This window comes from Marmota flaviventris, chromosome 11 (genome assembly GCF_047511675.1).
Source record: "Marmota flaviventris isolate mMarFla1 chromosome 11, mMarFla1.hap1, whole genome shotgun sequence".
In the NCBI taxonomy this organism is placed as follows: Eukaryota; Metazoa; Chordata; class Mammalia; order Rodentia; family Sciuridae; genus Marmota; species Marmota flaviventris.
The window spans coordinates 29984343-30011921 of NC_092508.1; the positions used below are offsets into that span (position 1 = coordinate 29984343).

General features: G+C 38.3%; 1 protein-coding gene across 1 annotated transcript in view; it reads right to left on the reverse strand.

The window, feature by feature from the left end:
- Nucleotides 1–27579, reverse strand: part of Pard3b (par-3 family cell polarity regulator beta) — a 1014040-nt gene that overhangs the window by 144376 nt on the left and 842085 nt on the right. Inside the window, exon 20 of the mRNA XM_027941877.2 lies at nucleotides 10335–10637. Coding sequence (XP_027797678.2) covers nucleotides 10335–10637 — 303 coding nt within the window. The remainder of the gene's footprint in view (nucleotides 1–10334; nucleotides 10638–27579) is intronic.

Sequence of the window (27579 nt, forward strand, 5' to 3'; positions counted from 1 at the left end):
GTCATTCCTACCCCCTTGCCCACTCCCTTCCCCTCCCTCCCCTTTGCCCTATCTAAGTTCTTTATACACATTTAGTGGCTTCCAGCTTTTCTTACGGCAATCGATAGTAAGAAATACATTTTGGATAGTGTTCTAGTACTCTGGTACATACACCCTATACACATACATATCGTATTTCTATTTAAAACCCAAACAAAACATGAAATAATCCTTACATTCATTACAATCGATGTAAGGATATTTTCTATTTTTTTCCATTGTATTTGGTTAAAAAATGTTCAATGATCCCACTACATTGATTTCAAGATGTACTAATGGATTACAACATACAGTTTGAAGAACTCTAGTACTGATGAAAGCTTGTGCATAGATTTTAAATTCAAATCTGGTTTTAATTCTGGCTTTTACAACTTATTGCCTGTGTCACCATAGGTGAATTTTCTTAATTTCTCCAAGTGTCTAACTTCTTATCTGTGAAATGGAGTCCTATCCCACAGGATTGGTCATCTTTCTAAGGCATGAACCTGAACATGCGGTCGTGGTTCCCTGTTGCGCTTGAGCTAGTCCAGATGCATTATCTTAGGTTAGGTGGTTTTTAACAAGGAGCCTGTGCCGTCCTTCTTGCCTCCAGCTGACCCTGCTCACATGCTGCACTGCAGCTCTTTTGAGACATGCAGCTCCCTGAATGCACCAGGCTTTCTCTTTGGGCCTTTGTGCATGCTCTTCTGCCCAAACAATTAATACGTACTTGTTCTTAGGTAAAAATATGCATTCCTTAGAGAAGACTTCTTTTGAGAACCCAGATATACATTCTGCACCCCTTTTGTATACTCCCATAGCATCTGTGGTTCACCCTTTTCATAACATATCACCACCATTTTGCCAAGTTCTCAACTGCATCTCTCTCTGGGGCAGCAAGTTATTATTCTTTTCTATCTTCTTTGTGTTATTTTATGTCTAAATGAGGATACTTGGTACATCCCTTATAACTTCCTTTAAAAATTTTTTTTTAGTTGTAGATGAACACAATACCTTTATTTTGTTAATTTATTTTTATATGGTTATGAGAATCGAAACCAGTGCCTCACATGTGCAAGGCAAGCGCTCTACTGCTGAGCCACAACCCCAGCTCCTTTTAACTTCTTTTTAATGAACAGAATTATTTAGATGACTCTTAAGATTTAAGGCATTTATTTGAAAATGTCCAAGTCAATGCTTAGATGACAACTTTAAGAAATCAGAGTAACCCTTTGGCAAAGCTGTCCTGAAACATGCCTACCTGCTGTCTGGCATTAGGATGCAGTAGTCCTGGAAATGGGTGGTCACTGATTATCAAACCTTCTTTCCTAGCTTGTGCATATGAAAGGAGAAGCTTGTCTACATTTGTCACCCCTGAAAGCTGACAACTTAGTGCAACATAACTAGCAGAGTCTCAAGAGTAGGGCTCTCAGGACATGAAAAAATAATTAATGAGAACATTGAGTTTTAAATAGGGGATGCAGGAAAGTAGAGTTAATGGTATATCCGTTACTATTAGCACTTATCTGGTCATAGAGATTCTTTCATTAAGAGATTTCTCATTATTGCTGAAAAGTCACTTAAAAATGGCTGGTAATATGTTCTAAGAAAAAAAAATTGATTGCTTCATTTAACTGATGATTCAAATCTCTATGGAAATGGCATTAATTACTGGGATTCCCAAACTGAGATGTGATCACTTGGACTGTTTATAAAATCTAAAAAACACATCTCTAAGAAATCTACTGTATTCACTGCTCAAATTCCTACACACAATTTCCAAAAAGTTGTCAGTGAGAAGTTAAGAGCTAAAATGCTTTTAAATTAAAATAAAATAAACTGGAGAAATCACCAGGTGGAAACTGGGGACAAACAGCAATAGAGACATGAGCTATACGTGACAAAGCTGTGGATTAGAGAAAGGCTGAATCTCTGAAATTAATACACTGTTGTGATGAAGAGATATCAATTATCCCACGTTGCCCAGATAGCACAAGATATGTTCATACCCAGCTGTTCACACCTGGCTAGAGAGCTTTCCTGTTAATGCTTTTTTTTATATCCTTCATGGATCTTATCTTAAAATTTCCAAAACAAACTTTTTCAAGGATCAAGAAAACCAGAAATTTGTATCCTCCCAGTTGCCTTAGTTAAGGGATATTAGAAGAGATTCAGACTGAAAAATTTCTGTCTGAGCTTTTAAAGGAGGGCCTACTTAACAAGGATGGCATCCCACAGGGAGTTAATAAGAATACATTTGACCAAAGTGCTGGATACCATTAATCTATAAATCTTCCATTATTAAAAGGAAGTGAAGGGCGGGGGAGGAGAGAAGTCATCTAGATATAATCTGCTTGTGGTGGATTCCATGGAGGGACTCCTTAAAAGCCACTTGCAATGCCTCTGTCTTTGGGAAAGAGGAAACACTGTTCCTCAAATCTTCTTGCATCTAGAAGTGTCCTTCAATAAAGTGTGTTTTTGCCAATAGGAACTTGGTGGGGTCTTCTGGGAAATCTTTTCCTAAGGATCAACTTGACTAGAATATTCCATTGGCCATTTGTCCCCTTCTATGTCATTCTCCCCAGAAAGTGGACAGGAAGCCTTGAGCTGCCACAACCATCACAGAATTTGATGTAATATGATAATGAGGCTTAACCCCTGAAGAAGGCAAGGAGAAGAAAAGTGGCCACTTTTTGAGTCTAGGGCCACCTGAGCTCCTTAACAGGTAAGAGAAATATGTCAGTTGGTTTTTCAATTGTTTATAGACAAACAAGATCTGACTTGACACAGTGTTTTGTTATTTATAGCTCTTCTGGGACCTATAGAAACTGGCTAGCCCTCTTTGTGGACAGTCATGGAGCCTAACTCCAAATCAAATGGACATTCAAGTGATGTGACAGGAAGACAACTTGAGTCTTGATGACCAGCTCAGGGATATCTAATGAGTTACGGTTTTTAATAAACAATTGCCAGAGGGACTCAGAGTTTAATCACTGCATCCTTCACTTAACACAGATGATGCATGACTGACTCTAAGCTGTGTTTTAGTTGTTTCTTCTTTTATCCCCTGACTTGCTTTTCTGTTCTATTTTTTGTTTCTGATCATTGTAATCCACTGGAAGGAGTTGGTACTGGAGGTAGGAATTAACCACTCACCACTTGACCATGTATTAGATGGAATCTAACAAGTTCCAAACACATGACCTTAGGGTCAACAGCTAGATATAATCAATAACCTTCTTGAATAGTTATATTCAGTTCAATAACCTTCTCAATATAGACCCAGATAATATATTATGTAGTCCAATAATATATAGTCCAATAGCCTTTCTAAAGAATAGTGGCTGACACAAATTCAGCTAGGCAGTGGGCTAATTTCACTTAAGCCATAAACAATCCATAGGTGATAGGGTATCCTCATGTTCTCAGAAACTGAGGGTTTTGAAAAATTAATACATTTGAATCAAGGTCCTAGAGAAACCAATCCATTGCCTCAGGTATTTTCCAAGTTGAATGCATTTGCAATTTCACAATTTTTATGATATATCCTGCATGTAATTCTATTCTAATGGAATATATTATACTGTGATTATTTTGTTCATGAGACAGTTTCAGCTATTAGACCGAGTTCCTTGAGGGTCAGGATTGTTTCTAAACTCTTTTGTATGATCTATAGAGAACAACAGATGATCAATAAATGTTTTCTACAAGAAGCTAGGCATAGTGGTGCACGCCTGGAATCCAAGCAACCCAGGAGGCTGAGGATGCAACTTCACATCCACCATATGTAAGTCCATAAGTATTTGGTAATCAAATATTCAGAGCCCAGTATTACATAGGATCACAGAAAGTCTTATTTTGCATAAGTCTAAATAGACACAATATTTGTGAATATCTGGAAGAGGCAAGAGTTATTTCTAAGATTCTCTAAGAGCATGTAATTCCTTTGTCTGTCAGAGTTCCCAGATGGTAAATCAAGGGACTCTCACAAACATGGTGCACCTCAACATCAGTAAGATATTTCAGTCTTTGGCAGTATGCACAGATGAACTGGAGAATGCAGACGAGATAATAGTAGACTAGATTAATAGCAGAGTGAAGATCCCAAAGAGCGCTGATTAATGGAGGTCGCAAGTAATGAGTTGCAGGGATGGTACTTGACATTGATAGACGATCTTATCAATGACATAGATGAGTCTACAATGATTAAGTATGAGAAGGATATAACGGAGTGAGGATAGCTAATACATTGGAAGACAAAAATCAATACTTTAAAATATCTTTATTGGGTACAATAATGGGCTAAACCTAACGAGTAAATTTTTAAACCTCGATACAGACAATATCCTACCTTTTAAAAAATAATCACACAAAAACATAGGATTCTGTATGATATATGGGGAAATCTGACTTGATAACTCAAGTAAAAAAAAAACAGAAGTTTAAATTTAAAAGTACAATAAAAGCTATAATGACAACTGATGTAAAAGTTTAGACCATCTTAAAAAGTTTAAAAGATGAAGACAAAGGATACAAAAATCCCCTTGACTTCTAACGATATCTGAAATGTGGCTTCCGATACTGCATGCCCTGAAACATAGAATCAAAAACTTGAAAGACTTAAATGTATTCAGAAAATAGCCACCAAGAGGACTACAAGTATAGAGTATAAGATAAGAAGGGACTGAAACAGCAAGGGGGTTTGCACTGAAGAAATGACCACACAGTGAACTTCTCAAGGTCATATGCCCTGCTTTCTGTGTCCTTTCAAGGCCGCCTCTGAGCACAGAGCTTGGTGTGCATCTGTGGAGTTCAGGAGATGTCTGCCCCTAGAGGTGGTCACTTTAGTATCTAAAGGGCTATAAGTGAAGCTCATGTTCCCTGTCCAGCATGGCAACTGGGTCCATGGTGAATGTTAGATAGAGATAGTGTTTGAGTGGATTAAAAAAATAGGCATTTCAGGAACAATTAGAGTGGTGTAAAGGTGAAAAAGAATGCCTGTTGAGTTCTTGTCACTGGAAGATTGTCAACACAAGGCGAATGTCCTCTTGTGAGGGATTTTACGGAGAATATCCTTCTGATGAGTAGCTTGACCTCTGATGATCCCAGGCACTCTCAGTGTATGTTCAACCATTCATTCATTCATTCATTCTAAAATACTGAGGGAGTACCAAGTGCCCTAGGAACTGAGAGATAATGGTGAGCAAAAGCAGGCCAGATGCCCACCCTGGTGGAGCCTGTTGTCCAGAGCAGCAGCCTCTAAAAACGGAACATACTCCATTGGGGGGTGTGTGTGTGTGAGGGGAAATATTAGCACTGCTACTTATGCTGGGATTTTAAAAAATCTAATTCTTTTATTAAATTCTATATTTGGGATGTTTTATAATTTCTATCATATGTTATTGGGATAAGTAAGTTCTATCATTGAGGAACAAATAAACACACATCTTTTGAGAAGTGAAGACACCAAATCATTTTTAAATACAGGGTGTGTGATCAAACATATTTGGCAATCTCTAGTAAGGTGCGTTAAACAATCACAAAAACGAACACACTCCATACCACAGTGGTACCCAGTGAATGTCACATACAACTTCTGGTTCTCCTATTTGGGACTATTCTGTCCTCTTTCCACATGGAGTTTTAATGTCCAGATGCTGTGGGAGCCTTCGACCTGCTGGTCTCACAGGGGACACCAGCACAATATTACCCCAGGTGCTGTCCTACTGGTGCAGATCCCGGCAGAGCAGCCACAGGTCTCCGTCACGGTGGCCACAGGTTTGTTCTAACCACAATCATTTACAGCTGAAGCCTTTATGAGCCATGGTTTTCTTCTGAGAAAGGCTGATGGTTCAGGGTCAGCTCTAGGGGATAGAAGCTGCCCCTAAAGAAAGCTACTGTGGATCACACACATGAGGCAATCCTGAGAGAGCCACATGGGTAAACATGGTATGTTACATAGAGGGACAAGAAAACGTGAAGCACAGGAGGCCTCATGAGAAAACTTGGTTTCCAGAGAGGAGGTGACAGCCTTGGAATCCCAGGGTTACTCTCATGCTAACACCATGAGGGAGCTACACAGCTCCACCCTGCTTTTCTTGGGGTGGCTGTAAGCCCCTCCCAAGGCTGGGAGGCTCTGCCTGCCTTGGGTGCAGCTCTCCAACCCTCCCATCGTCTCTGTTTCCATCTGCCCCTCTCACCAGGTGTCTGTCTGGTTGAGCTTCCTTGAGTTCCTTTAACACACCTCTGTGTTCACCGCACTGCCCCGCCCCCTGCCTCCCCACCAACAGCCCCAGCTGCAGTTACCTGAGCTGACCCTGCTGCGGCCCCTTTCCCCGTGTCCTCCTGCATGTTTAGGTCTTCGTATCCACCATGCTGTGTGAGCCCCATTGGGGTAATGCTCCTGTCTACCCTGGCTCCCTAGTGAAATGAGCACCAAGTGCTGGTCCTGGCCCTTACCAGACACTCACAGGTATTTGTTATTTTCACAAAGATGAGACCTGATACATTGGAAAATTTATTTTACTGGGAGTCACGCAGTTGTTGTCTGGAAGAGGACTGGGCCTAGATTACCCTAATTCCTAAAGCCATGGTTTAACCTGCCATTTACATGTTGAGAACCCACATGGATGCCATTCTACCTTTCTGGGTATTGTGCCAGTTTCTTTAACTAAGAAATGAGAGCGTGGGTCTATATAGCAGTATAGGGTAGGGAGAAGAAGACTGTACAATATAGAAAAAGTTAGAATAAAGTCCTGACTCCATGCTGTATGACTTTGAGCAAGTCACTCAGCTTCTCTGGGTAGCAGTATCTATAATGATGACATGAAAAGTTTATTCTGGAGGGTTTCTGTATTCTCATATTAGCTTTGAACTACTGCCACAGAAGGAATTTCAAAGGTGTACTCTCATTCATCCTATAACAACTCTGTTCTCTTTACCACAAACGCACCAAGTTCTCATCTTCTAGCCAATTCTCTTCTCATGACAATCTTCCTCTGCTCCCACTAAGCTACTGGAATTACTCTAAGTAAATTGATAACTTCTTAGTGGCCAAATCCAAAATTCCCTTTTTATTCTTCATTCTGTTGATCCCTCTGGAGCATTTGAAAGCCTCCTTTGGTGGTACCTGCTAAGCATCGTTCTCTTAATTTCAAACTAAGGTTTTTGGCTGCTTTTATTTCCCCTGCCTCTGGTGCCACTCTATTTCTCCAGGTCCTTGTCATCTCTTAATATTGAAGTTGTATCCCAATTTGTTTTACAGTCTGACCATCTTCTCTTAGACGCCATCAGTCTGAAAGAGCCATTTTCCCTAAATACAAATCTAACTGGTCAGTCCCCAATTTTTATGACACTTTCTTTCATAGCTCCCATTGTCCACTGTATTGGGAAATACATTAATATTCACAGCACACGTGCCATCACTCATTTTTCTGGAGCTCGGGGCAGGTACCACTATTCTGGCATAACCTCAGGACCCTTCTTAACACAGACTCCCCAGCACCTGCTACCAGTCAATAAGTATCAGCATAAGATGCAGCCCATTCACTCACACGCTGGCCCCGACCTGCTGTCCATCTCATTTCCGACCACTTTCCTTCCCGCCTGTGGTCTGGGCTTCTGAGCTTCCCTAGCATGCATGTTTCCTTCAGCCACTGTACCATTATACATGCTTGATTATTCTGAAAGGAGAACAATTTTCCTATGGAATCTGGTCAATACTTACAAGCCCTTCCAGAGCCAGTTCAAATATCACTTCCTTTTGGAGGCCTTTCCTGACTAGCCCAGGCAAGAGTTAGGACAAAAATACTTTCTTTTCTATTGATATTGCAATTATCCATTTCCACATGTGCTGGTCCCCAACTGACTAGAACATGGCCTTCTCTGGATTGGGACCATGTCCTGATCATCCTTGCATCTTCCCTAGAGCTTTCTACGGCACCTAGAACACAGTAGGTGTCAAATAAATACTTACTAAAAGGTGGAACAAATGGGTAGGTAAAAGATGCTTCCCTTTAATTGCAAATGAGGTTTAGAACTCCTGTGGCTATCTATGGACACCACTGGGGACACCAAAGGAATTCTTCTTAGGCTTACCTGGGCCAGAATTTCATTCTTAAAGGACAATAATGATAGTAATCATGGTAACCATTATCACAGATAACATTATGGAAAGCTGACTTTGCACCAAGACAAAAATTGCTTGCTGTAAGACTTCAAGAACAAGAAGCAGAACAGCCTTTAAGTATAATTAAAGAAAAGAGCCAAATAAAGCTAATTCTGAATAAGAAGAGCCACCCTTTGATCTGCTTTCCAAACATATGACAACAGTCTAAAACTCTACTGAAAGCAGTTTCAGATCATTTATTAATACAAAGGGGTCAGAGCCAAATGTAAGACCCTATTAGTCATGGAGATTTCTGGGCAGGGCAGTAAATAACTTATTTTTTTCTTGATGCTATTCTTTAGTGGCTACAGTTGAGATTATCCTAGGAAATTTCTTTCCTGGTCAAATCTATATGGATGAAATTTAGCTTATGGATGAAATTTAGGGCAGTGTGTCCCATGTAGTGTCTTTAAAAAATCACTATCAGATCTAGGAGGAAAAATAAGTTTAGCTGACAAAAATCTGGGGTGTGATGAATGCTGGTTGTTGCTTGGTCCACTTAACGTTAAAATGCATGTTAGCATATCAAGTCTAAGAAGACCACAGGAGGAAACCTGTTCCTGTGACCTAACGAGAAAGCCCCATGTGTATTTGGCTTCAGAACCTCTTCTTACATAATGCCTCGTATTTATTTCTATGGAATTGGTAATGGGAAATACTAGCCTGAGAAGGTCCAAGAAACAGTCCCTCTGCACGGGGATTCTAGCAGGGGATATATGCAAAGAAGATTGCTATGACGACTTATCTGATTTAGAGGGAAGAAGATTGACTATGCTTTAGGCCAGAATAGACTGAAACACAGTATTATTATTTACAAGATAAAATTCAACCTTATTTGAAGGCTGGGAAGAAAAAAAAAGGCTAACTCTTAATCAATCCTCTGAATTAGCAGCTTAGTTATTATGGCTATATCACACAGTCATAGGAATTTATATTTTCATTTTGTCCCAAAGAAAAACTTGACCATCTTTCTTTAATATTATCAACCTGGAAACTTGACAGTAAGGATTAAAAATTACTCCTTCCTTCCTACTTGGTTATTGGAAAGGCTCTGAAAGGTAATCAGTCTTGTGAAGCTACACTTTACAGTCTGCATAAAAATGCCATGATTTCCCTTCCTCTCCCCAACCTAATTGAAAGTGCATAATATCGCCCAGCTGGGGAAATGTAAACGGTAAACCTACCCGATACATCATGCCATCACACAAAAGCTGGCTACTAATAGGGACTGGGTGGTTGTCAGGACTCTGAGAAATCTAGAAAACAAGTCTTTTTTCATCTAGACCGAAAGCTCTCATGCCTGCCACACTTCCTTATCACCTCCTGCCTCCAGATTGCAAGGCTACGGACAGACTAGAGGAAGGTCACCAACCCATTCCTTGCACATGTAATTCCAAGGATCACCTAACAAGGCATTGAGCAAAAATCCCTTAGATCAGCCTTTCGGGGACACAAGGCGTTTCACTTTTGGCAGGAGGTATAGCTGAAATCCTCTTATTCCCTACCTATTTGGATTGTACTAACAAATGATCCTATGATCTCTTTCCTTAGCTGCTAAACCTAAAGATCTTGTCCTTGTCACCTCCTATCCTTTTCTACTTCAACAACATCTACCATTAAGATCATCTCCTTGTCTACCTCTGATCATCCGTGAATACCTATACAGAGTCACATCTTCCTTGAATGTGGAATTTCGAAGTTTCCTGTTCCCCCACTCCACATCTATCTATAACTCCACTTCAATCATGCCTACTTGAGAGTCATCATTTTCTCTTCTCTGACTCCTCACCTCCAAGTCTCATGCCATCTTCTTGAATAAGTCTTTTACAATAAGGCTCTAGGAGAAAGGACAATATTCCTTCAAAGTTTTCATCATTAGTTCTCTGTCACAATATTCCTGCCAAAATGACTCCCTGTTGCACCATGAACTCCTCTACCACCATTCATTCATGCCACCTTATAGCCAGTTATTGTTTTATTTTTGATGGCTGATACCTTACGGGTAGGTCGAGGTGAAGCACTTTTCTGTGGTACCGTGTCATTTCAGTCTTAATAGACTGAAGGATATATTTTTATCTGCTTTAGCCATAGAGATGATTTGAAACTTACTGAATTAAAACTACATTCATCTTTCACTGGGTTACATTACCTGTCAACTGGAGCTGGTGGATGATATGGCTTGTTGACCTTGGCATAGAGACCCTCTAAGTGGTCTCTCTCTGGAGACAGTGGTCGGCCATCCCGAGGGTAACCTAGGGGTCCAGCCCGAGGGGGAGATGAAGACCTGAAGACATTTGCCGATGCACATGGTTCCCGAAAGTGGTTCACTCTGGCGTAATTCGGGTCCATTTCATCATCTTCCATATCGTGCGCAGACCCAGCTGCACTAGTAGCATAATCAACAAGATCTCTGGCCTGCTTTTCCCTCAGCTCCTGATGTTTTGCTCCAATCCTGAAAAATGTAGAAGAGGTAGCAGAGACATATATGAGTTTCATATACTAATACAACAAATACTCTCCTAAGTCTATATTAACTCTTGCTAGTCACTCAGCTGTCATTTCCTCGTTTGCTCAGGATCACACCATGCAGAAATGCTGACAGCCTAAGAAGATTAATTTTATATCTCTGACCTTTATTTGTTACGGGGTCTTTACTCTGATAGCTATGATGTAGGTATTTCAACATCTTGCCCACTGATGACTGGGCCGATAGCATTCCTTCCTTGCACTTGGGAGGTGTTCGTGGAAACAGTGCATCTCTGGTGGATATTCTGGAAGAGTTCACTGGGACAGGGATGGATGATAATAGCCTATCAGAATGTAACCCTTTTTCTATGGCTTCACTATTTAGTGCTCTAGAGTTCCAAAATGTATTCTTCTAGGAAAAAGAATTTGCAAAAAAAAAAATTGATTTAAATATAAAAAAGAAATACAGAGTCTGGTCACTAAAAGCAGTGAGATCAGGGTGATTTATAAGAGACTCCAAGTTTTTTGGTTACACAAATAGGGATCATTGTGTCTCATTATATAGGGGCTACGGACAGAGTAAAATAATGAAGAAATTAATAGGCTCCTGACAGAGATGAATTGGCACATATAAGTGAATTAAACACCATTACTGGCAGAATTCCACAGCGCCACAGCCTTCAGTGAAATTACAAAATGTTGCTGCTAGTCAGTGCCACTGTGTACTGCTGGGAATGGAACGGAAAAATAGACTGAGGTGGATTCCAAATCCATCTGAATTTTGAGGATTTGACATTTAATCTGGAAAGTGTTAAATTGGCTCTCCTAAATTCCCAGTTATGTGACAAAATGGAAAGGCCACTGTGGCATCCTAATAGACAGTGGTGATCTTGATGATGCTAGAAGGGTTTGTCTCTAATTAGGAAAGAGTTGACCTTCTGTCACGGGGCAAACAAGGAGCAGCGTGTTTGGGATGAGGGAGAGAGATGATGCAGGTTCAAGTGGCTAAAGAAAGATGCTCAAGAAAGGGTGGGGACAAACCTGAAGTCCTAGGCGCAGAGAACGTGAGAAGACTGTGGGCTAGACCTGAAAGATCTACGTATGTCTGGGGATATACAGAAAAGGCCTGGATGAGTGACAGGATAAAATCTGAAACTCCTTAGCATTTTCTCCCCTTCAAACAAAAACAGTTATTTTTGTAGATGGCGGTGAGTTTCATTTGACAAACATCAAATCTGTTGTCAAAATCTTCAGAAGCCATGATCTTTCAAGGTGTGTGTGTGTGTGTGTGTGTGTGTGTGTGTATGTGTGTGTGTGTGTGTGTATTTTTTGGACAGGAAGCATTTTGTTTTTATTTTTAGTTTTGTTTTGAGTAGAAGGGAGAAGAAAAGAAATTGGGCAGGAGAAAGAAAAAGGAAGAAAAAAAAGATAGAGGAGGCAAAGTAAAAACAAAAACAAAAACACAGCATCTTTCCTCAAGCCACAACAGATGAAAATAAATACCAGCATGCACGTTTGTACGTCTCTTTCGAGTAGGCCCAACTATGTACCCTACCTACAAGTAATTAGAAGAATTTATATTTTTGCATACGGCAACTTGAATCTCCAAGGGATTTTGAATTAAGATGAAAGGAAGATTACACAGTAGGGTACCCGTTAAGAGGCCTTGCCTGTCCCCTTTCGATGCATGTTAGTCCTAGATTCATGGATGTTTGTTTTGAATAATTTTTGATAAAGAAGATAACCTGCTCTATTCTGCAACAAAATAATCTTTCCAGGGACAGTGCAGACTCGATTATCAGAGAAAGCTTGCTGCACTATGATGATAGGGATGGATTTCCATTGCAAATAGAGCGGAGGACATCAATAAAGTTAGGGGGTGGGGTTCTGTGGGACACCCTCATAAGTGGGATGCCTTCGAGAAAAATCATTCAGCAGCAAGATGAATATCTCCTGGCTGCTGCATGGGGCTACACTTGTGTATTAACAGAAGAAGAAAATACTGAGCTTGATTTTCTAAAATTATAGAAACAGAACACTGGAATCTGTTTCTTACTTCATCCCCCTTCTTTCTTAGAGGTTTTCTCATTAATTAAGCTTGCTGAGTGCGTCAAGATTCTCAGATGAAGAGTACTCTGTGTATGCAAAGCAGTATTTTATCTTGTATTTTTTCTTTCTAAAACAAAACCAAATTCCTCCTCCATCTTCTCTGCACCATTGAGTGTTGCAGTAACTAATTTCATATTAATCACTCAGTAGGTGAAATAGTAATTTCTCTGAACCATCATTATTATGCCATATATCAGGGTCTCTCCATGTGGGGGAGGACAAGGCAATCTCTGAAAGGGGGTATATGGAGGCAGAAGAGACTCTCTCAAGAGAGAAATGTCAAGGAAAACGATTTTGTTTCTGTAGCTCTGACCTCCCCCGCCCCAATTCAATGTGAGAATTCTAATTGTTTCTAGTCATTTCCACTTGGAGGTCTCTTCACCACTGGGAACTCAACCTGTTAAAATATCTATTTTTCAAAACAGCCATGATAATATAACCTTTTTCATTTCATGGGACTCCTAGTTTCCCCATTCTCCAGAGCACATCACCTTTGAATTATTTAAATCTTTCCCCCTCCCCCTGCTATGGAAACACTTGTTGTTTCTTTTTTCTATAGTACTTCTGAGTTTCACTCTCCTATTTGCATTTCTTTGTCCACAGTCCACTGTTGCTTCACTCAGAAAAGAAGTGTCTGAGGGCAGGGGTGGGTACAGTACTGGAATTATGGGAAAATCTTTGGGGGCAGGGCTGGGGGAGACATATACCCACACAGCACCCACTGGAGGTGAGCAAACTTTAGGGAGGTGAGATGGGGGAGAGAGAAGAATCAATCTGCTTTGAAAGACAGAGGAGCAAGGATAACCCCAAACCCATAAAAATAAAACTTGAGGCTTCACTAAGCAGCAAACGGATCTTTTGTCAGGATTACCTCCTCCCTCAAATCAAAGACCATAGAAAACAAACTCCCAGGGCAGTGTATGCAGCAAATTTGGAAGAAGATTTCTGGAGAGAACTTAAAGAACTGAAGCTACTGGTGACCTTACATCATTATATCCACACCATCTAATACTACATTTAAGCAGCATTTTTTTTTCCTTTAAATTTTGAACATGGTAGAAAATGAAATTAATTGTAAGTTAATTGAGTGTTGTTGTGCTCATGTAGTAAGCATGAGCATTCTTTCAAGGAGAAAGATTAAATTCAGGCAAATTAATGCTGGCTTCAAATGTGAATAAAGACAAAAGAAAAATACTCTTGAACACTTAAAAATAGAGAGTGGGTATGATACCTTTTGACCCATCTTGGAAAACTAATTAATAATGAAAAGTAGGCAACTAGGAATTGAATCAAAATGAATTCATGTGAATTCCTCTGGTCTGAATATCCCTCAAAATTTGTGTGTTGAAGCTTAATTCGTTTGGTGGTGGTTAAGAGGTGGGGGACTGGGGATGTATCTCAGTGGCAGAGCACTTGCCTAGCGAGGGTGAGGATTTGGGCTTGGTTCCCAGCACTGAAAACAAAAAAGGGGAGAGGGTCCTTTTGGAAAGTCGGACTTCTCAGTTTCCAGAACTGTAAGAAAGTAAACTTCTATTCTTCATAATTTACTCAGTTTTAAGTATAGCAAAGCAGACTAGGACTCTGATGAGGCTGTAGATTGACAGGTCTAGAGGTGAGCAATACATTCATTTACATGTAAATGCTAAGGCTAAACATCTGTGCAAACAATAATTATAGAAAAAATTTAAATATTTTATACTCTGACACTATAAAAGTAATATCACTAATGAAAATCAAAAGCCAATAAGGAGGATGGTTAGGCGACAGCATTATCACAGGAGGATTTCCTTGCCTTATGAAGCAGGCATCAAGGAGTTAGCGTTTAAATTGGTAAGTCAAGAAAAGAGATCTGAGCATAGTAAATATAATTAGAAGGAAGACTACTAAAAAGAACAAATTATCAGCAGGGGAGAAATTGACAAAATAAAACCTGACCACACAGTAGAAAATAGAAAACAGAAAAATCAGTAAAAAAGAAAGTAACAAAATAAGTTGACCAAATTTATGTCATAGCAATAAATGCAAATGGGATTTTTTAAAATTATGACTAAAGGATTTCAGATAAATGCAAAAGAAAACCATACTGAGTACTATTAGAATAGTGAAAAATTGTGTTGTAATAAGGGTCTATGAAAGAAAGATATTTCAGGTGTTAAAAAAAATAGGGTCGCACTATTCCTATTCTAAAAGAAAATACAATATACATTCAGGTGTATACATAAATGAGTATATGATATCTGATAATTATATGTTGATATCCTTGCATATATACAGAAAATACCTGCATATATACAGAAAATATCCTTGCATGTATACAAAAAATTCTTAACAGTGGTTACCTCCAGAGAGTGGAACTCAAAGTAGCATTTCTACCTTATATGCTCTTTGAATTTTTGTATAATTTATTTTTAATAAAACTTTTGAAACATAAAAGTTTCTCTAACAATTACAAGTTGTAATGATTCAAGACTTAAAAAATTAAATACACCACACCAGTAGTCATCCCATTTTTCATAACTTTATTGTCAATTCAGTTTGGACAATTTTTTTCAAATTACTATTCACTGAACCTGTGTCTGGTCCCTTCAAGATCAACTGCTTTTACCAAGAGCACACATTCTCCCTTGGTCAAATGTCCAAAGCTAGTTTTCTAGAGGACTAAACCTAAGGACTAAACTTACAGATAGCACCACATTGACCTTAACAGTTTGTCTTCTTTTCAACCCATGTATCCAGTAAATTCCCTATTATTCTGAAATATTATGCAGTTATACAGTTCTCGAATCCTTGGGTTGATTTTGTATGAATTTCTGTACCTTTGTTTCATTTTATAATAAAATATACACTAACAAAGGAAGATACAATAGGATTTACATCACCAAAAATTTTAAATACTAGGCACACTTGTGTTATATTTACCTTATAGAAATTGGTCAATGACTTTTACTGAATGTGTTCCTTTCGTAGAGAAGCTGTAGGCGAATAACTCAAACCTGTCTGTTTCCATCACGTCACATTATGCCCTAGCATTAAGTAACCTTGTATGCTCATGGCCTTTGGCTCATGTCCCTCGCTCTGACCGGAGAACCTCATACCATTTCTACATGTTGGAACAAGGTGGTGGAAAAAAAAAGACCTTTTATTTATTTATTCTAGACATTCTGATTCTATAACTAGACTACAAGCTCCTTGAGTATGTCACATGAATTTCTTTCTGCTAATTTTTGGTTGGCATTAATTCACTCAATATTTGCTGATATTACACTGTATCAGTCTCTGACTCACTCAAGAGAGACATAAATAGGTGACTATAATTCAGTGAAGAACAAGAAGAACAAAGGTACCACATGTACAGAGGGTAAAGGTCAACTCACTTTGGGGACTTAGAGAAACAATTTGAAGGTGCTGGCACATGAATGGGCTTTAAAGGGACTTGTCAATGTTGTTCCAACTTGTGGAAATGGTGGAGGCTCTCTAGCCAGAGGGTAGGGCACAAGTAAATGGGTATAAAAATGCAGTGTTTGCTTAATGCTGGGGTATAAATGTGATATAGTAGACTGGTTTCAGTTATCCACCTAGAGCTCCTCTACAAAAGGAATACATCAGTAAAAGTTATCAGCAAATAAGCTTTATATAAAATAAGCATACCTAGCATTCAGATTTTTGGTAAGGTAAATAATATTATACATTTTTGTAAGTTTAACTTTTATTATGAAACAATACAAAAATATACAAATTTGGCAAAACAAAGCCATGGACTAAGAACCGTTATAAAGCAGAAATGTTTGTATTACTGAGGTTGAAAAAAAATAGACCTTTTCCTATATCCCAGAAGATCTCTGTAGTAGTCATTTTCTGTTACTACAATGAAATATATTAGGTAGGTTAACTTTATAGAGAAAAGAGGGTTATTTGCTCACATTTTTGGATGCTAAAAGTTCAAACAGAGAGATTCAAGATGGCAGTTAGAAGAAGGCATCAATCCTCGTTGCTCTGTGGCTTGGGATTCAAGCAGTAGGAGTACTGCTCCTCAGTGATGTGGGTAAAAGAGGGATTTCACTGAAATTCAATATTGGACAGTCAGAATGTTAGACTGTTTGGGTCTATCAAACAGAGAAGAGAGAGGGCACTGGAGCAGAGCCTGTTATGGCAGTGGCAGCCGTGGCAGCACAGAGGGAGGGAGAACGGAGAGAGAAACACAGATTTGGTAACGGAAAACCTGACACCAGAAAAGAGGCCTGAACTTAGCGGGTCCAGAGGCTGCATGGTGCACTGGTGTTTGAAAAGTGCTCAACTGGCTTCAGAAGCCTGAGTGGAATCATCTTGGAGCAGCCAGGCTACAGCTGCTGCTATGCAGCTGGAAGATCAAGAAAACACTGCCATGCTGTTCCACCAAGTGCCGGCCACATGACCTAGGGTGCCCCTAGCAGAAGGGAGAGAAATGGGCACAGAGACGATTGCACCCAGGGAGATTAAAGTTGGAAAAGTGAAGAGGAGCCCAAGTCATTTCTCCTTTGGGTCTGGTGACTCAGGAGACCAGCTGAACTGGGTGGGGAATCTGGACAGGTGTGTGTAAATACAGTGGGGACCAAGCCCGGGAAGGCAGTGTTTCTGGGCAGCAGAGTGTGTGGAGGACTGGCTCCCTTACTCCACCTAGAATTTTTGGGAGGCTCCTGGGATTCAGATACCACTACTCCTACCCCCCAACATACACAGATCAGTGACTTTCAGGCACTAGGGGAGTGTTGATGTAATCCTTCCACAGCAGACATCACTCAATAAAGCCTCTGAGGCCTGATTGGGCCTAAGCCCCACTCACTGGAACTCCAGTCATAGAACTCTGCAGCAGCTTCACCCTGGGAATGAACCACTGGTGTGTGCAGACAAAACTCCACCTGACAGTACTTCGCATCCCATCCTACCTCATACTGGGGAGAAGAGACGCTAAGAATTATTTCAACCAGCTTCAGATTTAGGCTACTCCAACTGGTAACTCAGAAAGCAATACAAAAAGAGGAAGAAGTTAACACCCCCCAGCCCTTGCTCTTGCTCTCAGTACATAGCTCAAGAAGAAATGGAAAGTCAACCTCATAGTAAATGAAGAAGACATTTCCTTAAAAATCTAGGACAAGAGAAGGATGTCCACTCTCAACACTCCTGTTAGTATAGTGCTAGAAATTCTAGCGAGGGCAATTAGGCAAGAGAAGAAAATAGAAGGATAAAGATAGAATAGGAACAAGTTGGATTATCAAAGTTTGCAGATGATATGCTCCTATACCTAGAAGATCCAAAGAACTCCACCAAAAGACTGCTAGTGCTAATAAACAAATTTGTCAAAGTAGCAAGTTACAAAATCAGCAAACAAAAACCAATAGCTTTCCTATATATCAACAATGAATCTGCTGAGAAAGAAATCAGGAAAACAATTCTATTCACAGTAGCCTGGGGAGGGGGGATAATGTGTGCGTGTATGTGTGTGTGTGTGTGTGTGTGTATAAAATATTACATATCTATATATAATCAAAGAGGTGAAAAACCTCTACAATGAAAACTATAGCATATTGAAAAGAAATTGAAGAAGACCTCCGAAGATGGAAAGATCCCCTATGTTCATGTATAGGCAGAATAAATATTGTTAAAGTGGCTATGCTATGAAATGCAAGATACAGATTTAATCCAATTCCCATCAAAATATTAACAACATTCTTCACAGAACTAGAAAAAAGTTCTAAAATTCATTAAGAAGAATAAAAGACCCAGGAGAGTCAAATCAATTCTAAGCAAAAAAGAAAGCAATGCTGAAGGCATATAATACCTGACTTCAAATTATACTACAGAGCTATCATAACCCAAACTGCATGATACTGGCATAAAAACAGACACATAGGCCAATGATACAGAATTAAAGATACAGAAACAAACCCAAACAGGTTCAATCAGTTGATTCCCGAAAAAGGTGGCAAAAACATAGAAAGTCTGGAGAACAGACAGCCTTTTCAACATATGGTGCTGGGGAAACAGGTTATCCATAGGTAGAAGAATGAAACTAGATTCTTATATCTCACCCTGCACAACAATCAATTCAAAATGGATCAAAGACCTAGGAATTAAGTCAGAAACTATGCAACTCCTAAAAGAAAACATAGGGTCCATACTCCAGCATATAAGCACAGGCAATAATTTTCTCAATAGGGCTTCTAAAGCTCAGGAACTAATGTCCAGAGTTAATAAATGGGATTCTAACAAATTAAAAGCTTCTGCACAGCAAACAAAACAAAATAAAACAAAATAAACAAACAAAAAAACAATTAGGAATGTGAACAGAGAACCCACAGAATTTGAGAAAATCTTTGTGAGCGATTCTTCTGACAGAAGATTATTATCTAGAAAATATAAAGATCTAAAACAAACAAATTAACAAACTTTACACCAAGGGGTCAAATAACCCCCAATTAATATCCAGGCAAATGGATTAAACAGACACTTCAAAAAGGAAGAAATACAAATGACCAACAAATATATGAAAAAAGTTTTCAAAATCATTAGCAACTAGGGAAATGTGAATCAAAACTACCCTTGGATTTCAACTCACACCAGTCAGAATGGCAGTCATCAAGAATACAAATAAATGCTGAGAAGAGGTGGAGAAAAAGGAACACTTGTCCACTGTGGGTAAGTCTGTAAATTTAGTATATCCTCTCTGGAAATCAGTATGGAGGTTCCTCGAAAGACTAGGCATGGAACCACCATATGACCCAGCTATACCACTCCCGGGTATTCATCTTGAAGTATGAAAGCCATCATATTACAGTGGTACATGCATAGCCATGTTTATAATAGCACAATTTGCAATAGCCAAACTGTGGAACCAGCTAAAGAAAATGTGGTATATGTACACAATTAGAGTTTTATTCAGCCATAAAAATTGAGATTTTATGTCACTTGCATGAAAATGGATGGAACTAGAGATCTTTGTGTTAAGTAAGATAAGTCAAACTCAGAAGGTCAAGGTTTGTATGTTTTCTGTCATGCATGGAAGCTAGAGAGGAAAAAGTAAAAGAAAGATGAGGGTGAATCTCATGAAAATCAAAGGGAGATTGGTAGAGGAAAGAGACCAAGGAGTGCGAGGTAGGTAGGGAAGGGGAAAGTGTTGGGGAGTCAAAGTGCCCAGATTATATTGTTATATTGTATATCATGTGCATGAACAAATACGTAACAACAAATTCTATCAGTATGTACAACTATAATACATCAAAAAGTAGGGGAAAACCCATCAATGTAAAAAAAAAAAAACCAGAAAAAGAAATAAAATGGAATCAGCTTAAAGAAAAACTCAAACTGCAGAACCCCCATTGGATGGATCATCTTACTGAACAGCAAGCGTGGAAATGTGTGAGAGAGGGAGAGCTCACATCTCAGAGCAGAAGGGCAGAGCATCTGGAGTTTCACAATTCATTCTGAAAAGATGTTATGGTTTGAAAATAAAGTGTGTCATCACCCCCCATCTAGGGGCATGCCCTTGGGGGGATTGTATCTTGTCCCCTTGGCTCCTCCCTCCTCTCTCTCTCTTTCCCAGCTTTCATGTCCTCTGCTGCTTTCCTCTACAGCTGCCCTTCTTCCATGATGCTCAGTCTCACCTTCTGCCCAAAGAAATAGAGTTAGCTGGGCATGGGCTGGACCTCTGAAACCATGAGCCCAGAATAAACTTTTCCTCTAAGTTGGTTTGGTTGAGTATTTTGGCCACAGTGATGAAAAAACAACAAATACAGAGGGCATATTTCTGATTTTACCCAAGGACCTCCCACCAGGCTCTACCTACAAAGAACTCCCAAAATTGTGACAAAGAAAACTCTGGGGGACACACTTAAACCAAATCCAAGCCGTGGCAGTCTCCATGGGTTCCCTCACCACGAGTGCATCTAAATTACATCTGTATCTTTTTTCTTCCGTGTTAAAAATTCTTCTTCTCAAGAAACAGAGAATGCTGGAATTAAATATCCCATGATTACAATTTATACCCCCCACCCCACCCCCCACACACTCTGGAATAACAATGCCAGTACCAACATCAACAGTATGATTGCTAAAAGGAGTTAAGCTTTCCCCACGTTCTTGCCACTCTCCCTTCATTCCTATACTACACCTGCATTGTGACGGCACACAGCTGCTATAGACCATTCTTCTATTCTGTTCAACTCTCATTTAGTCCTAGCTCTACAGTAATTATACACTTAATATGTGAGATAAACATATATTTGATGAAGACCAGTGGTCCTTATTTTATTGAAAATGCAGTCATCTACTGGACTTCTAAGGAAGAACTCTTGTGGACAGTACTTCTTTTTTTTTTTTTTTTTTTTTAATTTTTTATTGTTGGCTGTTCAAAACATTACATAGTTCTTGATATATCATATTTCACAATTTGATTCAAGTGGGTTATGAGCTCCCATTTTTACCCCATATACAGATTGCAGAATCACATCAGTTACACATCCATTGATTTATATATTGCCATACTAGTGTCTGTTTGGACAGTACTTCTTGAGTTGATAAAAATATGTACTTTAGGGGCTGGGGTTGTGGCTCAGCAGTAGAGCGCTCGCCTAGCACGTGAGAGGCCCTGGGTTCAATCCTCAGCACCACATATAAATAAATAAATAAAATAAAGGTATGGTGTCAACTACAACTAAAAAATAAATAATTTTTTAAAAATGCACTTTACATTCAAAAGCTGGTTTTTCTGAATATAAAATTACTGGCTCACCTCTCTTCCCTGGGAACTTTAAATATGTGACTTTATTTTCTTATAGACAGTGTTGCTGTTGAAAAGTGAAATGATAACCTATTTCTCTTATAAGTTACTGTGTTAATCAGCTTTTCATCACTGTAACCAAAATGCCTGACAAAAACAATTTAGAGGAGGAAATGTTTATTTGGGGCCCATAGTTTCAGAGGTTCAGTCCATGGTTTGCTGACTCTGTTGCTCTGGACCTGAGGAAAGGCAGACCTTCAGGGTGGAAAAGGCATGGCAGAGGGAAACTTCTCAGGTCATGGCAGCCAGAAAGCAAAGAGAAAGAGAGTTACAGATGAGTCCACTTCCTCCAGTCATGCCATGCCTACCTATAGTTACCACCCAGTTAGTCCATTCAAATTATTAATCCATCAAATGGATTAATCCACTGATTAGATCACAGTTCTCACAATCCAATCATTTCACCTTCTAACATTCTTGCATTAACACAGGAGCTTTTGGGGAACATCTTATATCCAAACCATAACAATTACTTACAAACAACCTATTATCTTTGCTTGTCTAATCAAAGTATTTTTTTGCTTTCCTCTCAAGTTCAATAATCTTACTATAATATATCTACATATATACTTTTAAGTACATTCTTCATGTCAGAGAATTTTTCTTGAATTATAGTTTTTACTATTAGTCTTGTAGGAATCTATAATTTCTTAAATTATATTTTACTGTTACTGTTGTAGGATACATTAAATATGAAACACCAATTGTATTTCTACATGTTAATAATGAAAAATGAGTCAATTAAATAAGAAAACAACCCTACTTAAAATAATTCAGGATATTTATGATGTGAATTTAGCCAAATTGTACTATAGATTAAATGCCGTTGCAATGAAATTCCTACCAGGATTATTTTATAAAAATTAATAATATGACTTTTATATTTATGTGGAAAGTTAAAGGACCAAGAATAACCAAAATAATTTTTAAAAATAAGGATAAAATTGGAAGTTTTAATACTAATGATTTGAAGACTTAAAATAAAACTTCAGTATTTGAGTCAGAGTTTAGACAAACACATCAGTGAATGGAAGACAGAGTCCAGTAGAAGACTCTCACTTATTTATGAAAAGATTTACAACAATGATACTAAAACAATTCAATGAGTTAAGGAAAATCACTTCAGGAAAAATGGTAGATTTGGGTATCTGGAAAAACTGGATATCTGTAAGGGAAACAAGAACCTTAGCCCCTCCATTATACTATAACAAAGTTCAATTCAAGATGGAAAATTTGTTTGAACATAAAGGCTAAAACAATTAAGTTACTAAAACAAAACAAAAAAAAACTATCTTCACAACCTTGGGGCAGGCAACTATTTCTTAGATAGGATATAGGAAGAATGAACTACAAATATCTGTTAAGCTGGATTTCACCAAACTTAAAACCTCATCAAAAAGCATCTTGAGAAAATATTTACAATACATACCAAAGGATTTGAAAAATATATATTAAAAGATATTTGCAAAGTAAAATGATCTGGACATGTTTCCAATGAAAGCAGGGCAAAAAACTTAAAATAGATACTTCATAAAAGGAGCTCTTGAAATGCTTAAAAGTCAAGTGAAAAACTATTCCACATCATCAAACATTAGGGACATGCAAATTTAAACCACAATGAGATGCCCTTACTAACATGAAAAAGAACGACAATACCAAATGTTGGAAAGGATGTGGAGCATCTAGAACTTACAAACACTGCTGGCGGAAGTATAAAATGGCCTAATCCCATGGGGGAAAGGGCTGGAAGTTCTTTCCAAACTGGACATACACCGATGCTACAACCTAGAAATTCATCTCTCACGTACTGATAAGAGAAACAGGTGTATCTACAAAAATCCTTGAGGAATGTTTGGCAGTAACTTTATTCGACACAGCAAAAAATGGAAATATCTCAGATGTCCATCAACAGGAGCATGAGTAATCTATCTATGGTATTTTCATCAAACTGAACATAAATCAGCAATTACCAGAAATCAGCTGTTGAAAAACCCATGGGTAATGAATCTCAAAATTGACAAACCCAACGAAAGAAGCTGGACACAGAAAGGACTTACTGCACAATTGCCATTTTTGAGGAATTTGACATCAGGCCACACAGTCTGGTGGTGACAGAAATGAGATTTACTAACTTATCAAGTGGGGAGTACACTGAATAAGAAAGCGCATGAGGGAATATTCTCAAGTCACAGAAATGTTCGGTATGTTGATATCCAGTCATCAAAACAGAGTAGAGAATATTCAACTGCTTAGTTAAGACCTGAATACTTCTCAGCATGTAAATTATATATTAATTTTAAAAACGTGAAACCCAGAAAATAAAATAAAGGCAAAAATGCTGCTTATGTTATTTATACTTCTTTTAAAATCTATGATAAAAATCTAACAAAACCTAGTCATTAATTCTAAATTTACTTACATATGATTCTTTATCTTTTAAATATCTAAAAATAGTAACAACAAATTAATAGAACATGTGCAATTACCAGGGAAATATTTAAATTGCCTTAAGAAAACACACTCTTTCTCAAGCAATTTCAACATTTCCAAAGTAGCAATTTGTAGCTCAGCTACTGATGTTGATAAATACAAATCATTCTTATTGATCCATAAAAACATCCTCTGAAGACTAAACAACTTGTTTTATGTCTCTTTCAAGTTTTTATATTCAGCATTCAACAAATGTTTATTGAATACCTACATGTCTTAGGTGTTTTCTTTTTTTTTTTGGTTTGTTCTTGATGCTGGGGACTGAGTATTGTGTAGGTATACCCCTGACCCTATAGGATTTCTATTTTAGTCATGGAGGGGAAAATGGAAAAATAACTAACTCAAAATAACTAATCTCAAAAGTAGACTTTGATTAAGTAGTATAGAGGAAAATGGAACAGGAGTCAGAACTACACTTTCAGATATGTGGTAAGGCAAGGCACCATGGGAATATTAGATGAAGGGCCCAGAGAAAGGAAAAGCTGAACTGTGAATGGGGGGAAGAGTATTCCCAGCAGGGGACAGCAGGCACAAAGGCAAATGCTAAAAACAGCAAAGAGACCAGTGCAAGACCTAGGTCATCCTGGGCCTTGAGGTCCATGTTCAGACTCTTGTTTTTTCACTCCGTAAGATAGATAGCCAAGGGGAGCTTTGAAGCAATGAAACAATAGGATCCAACTTACTTATTAAAGGAATTTCTTTGTTGTGTTGAGAATAGACCAAAAATGGCACAGAACTGGGAAAAAAACAAACAAACAAAAAAACCCCCAAGGTATCCACACAAGAAAATAATATAACTGGATTAAAAAACATAATTCTAGCCAGGCATGGTGGTGCACGCCTGTAATCCCAGTGGCTCAGGAGGCCGAGGCAGGAGGATCCCGAGTACAAAGCCAGCCTCAGCAACTTGGAGAGGCAGTAAGCAACTCAGTGAGACCCTGAATCTAAAAAAAACATAAAATAGGGATGTGGCTCAGTTGGTCAAATGCCCCCAAGTTCAATCCCCAGTATCAAACAGTAACAAAAAACCCCCAACATAATTCTATAATCAAGAATATCATTCAAATATCCCAAACTAGGGATGTTTTACTGTACCCAAGAGCCCATCCTATCTAGTATTTCAACTATGCACAAGAAGATCAGACTCTACTAGAATTTCTCATGATTATAGAACCTAATTCTCACAATGTACAAAAGTCTTGATTTTATAGAAAAGGAACCCGAGGTTCAGAAGAGCTAAAGATTTTTGCAAGCTCATGTTTCCTGAGTTGTAGAAATTGGATTCTTGAATTCTGCCCAGGTATTTGACTTCAATATTAATGTTTCTTTTCTTTATGCCAGACTAGAAATAACCTAAACATGAGCACACTTTAAAATTTTGTATAATAAAACTTTCAGATACATAAAAGTAGAGCTAATAGTATCTATCACCCAGGATTTTATTAAAAAATTATGAGATTTTGCCATATTTAATAGATTTTTATATTAATTTCATGTATTTTTGAGAGCAAATCATAATCATTCATGCCCTACGTCCTTTGGAAGACATACTAAAAATCATGAACACCTAAATATATAACAACAAAGCCATAATCAAACTAACAGTGATTCCTTAGTATCATCAAATACCTCATCCATTTCCCCCGAATGCCTAAAAAATATTTCTTTCCTGGTGGATAAATGTGAACCAGGCTCTAAAAATTGTATACACACACAATTTGGTTATCTCTTGAGTCTCTCTGTAACCTTAAATATAGAACTGTATTTTTCTTTCTTGCTTTTCATTTTTTCCATGTAACTTAATCATTGCAGTAACTGGGTCAATTGTCCTATAGGTGCTCCCACATGCTGGCTGTATCTGTTTACTCTCATGTTAAAGTGATCAAACTTGTTCCTCAGTCCCCTCGGTAGCCTTTAGAGAAGCACTTGGCTATAAAACTTTCTGTGATATAAATGTTCTCTATCTGGACTGTCTAGTACAGTAGCTACTAGTCACATGTGCTACTGAGTACTTGAATTTGGATCCTGTGACTAATGTATGAAATTTGAATGTCCATTCATTTGAGTAGCTACGGGTGACTAGTGGCTGCCATACTGGAGAGTGGAGATGGAGGATTAATTACATTCAGCTTCAACCTTTTGGAGAAGAGTTGAGTGGTGGCTCCCCGCCATATGAACCCACCTGAAACCTGTTGATGTGACCTTCTGTAGATAAAGAAGCTCTAGATGTAATTAACTTAAAGATCTTGTGATAAAATCATCTTGGATTATTCAGATGGGCCCCACATCCAATGACAAATGTCCTTAGGAAGAAGAATACACAGAAGAGAAGAACCAGAGGGGAAGGCAATGTGAAGACAGAGCAGAGAGTGGAGTCATGTTTCTGTAGTTCAAGCTCACCAGGGACTGCTGGCAGTCACCAGCAGGTAGGAGAGAGGCATGGTATAGACTCTCTCTCAGGGATGTGAGAAGGAAGAAACTTCACTGGCACCTTAATCTTAGACCTTCTGGCCTCTGGAATGGTGAGAAATTAAATTTCAGTTGCCAGCTAAGTTTGTGATAATGTGTTAAAACAGCCCTAGGAAACTCATACACATACCTTGAAGTATGTGCACTTCAAATTGTATCACATCAAAAGGCTTGTAGTATCTGGTTGTCTTACTTCAGTGATGCTAAGGGGACAAACTGCTGTCTTTGATGTAAAGCTCAACTATCAATCTTTCATTTAATCCTTTCTTCCATTAATGACTGTTTTCTGAATTAATTACTTCACTAAGGGGTGTCAAACTAGTCATTTTTGAAGACTATTATTCCTTTTTAAATATTACCTGGAATTCTTCTATAAAGAAAAAATTTCCTTCAACAATTTTGGTGTTTTGAATATACTGAAATACACTTAGTGCAGGGAAGTCAGAAAAAAACTGCTTAGTTCTTTCTTTTTTAAGCTGATTTTCAGACTAAGGAATTCATGCCTTACAAACTTCCAATGGGGGCAAATGAGTTACTAGAGACAGTTTCTAACTTGTCTGTTAGAGGAATTGTCATCATCATCAGTACCAAGTTCATGTTTAAATATCTCTTATCCCTAATTTGGAAGCAGATGTTCCCCTAAGAACACTTTTTTTTTTAAAGTAGGAAATTATAATCTAGAGACCACAATCTGAACTCTAGGAGTGCTTAGATTTCATTGCTCTGAAGGCTTTTCTGTGGATAGAGATAGGAAATAACATATTTTGGAAAAGAAAATCGTGTTTGTACTAATATTTCTGATTCAAATTTGAGATTATAGAATTATTACTTCAAAAAAATTTTACATTTCTTTTTTAAATGAAAACTCTTGATTCTTCACACTAACATTATTATTTATATTTATATATTATTTTAAATATGTATAGTTTTAAAATAATAACACTAACATTATTATCCTAGTCTATTTGAGCTGCTGTAACAAAACCCATGGACTAGATTGCTTATCCACAACAGAAACTTAATTCACACAGTTCTGGAGACTGAAATA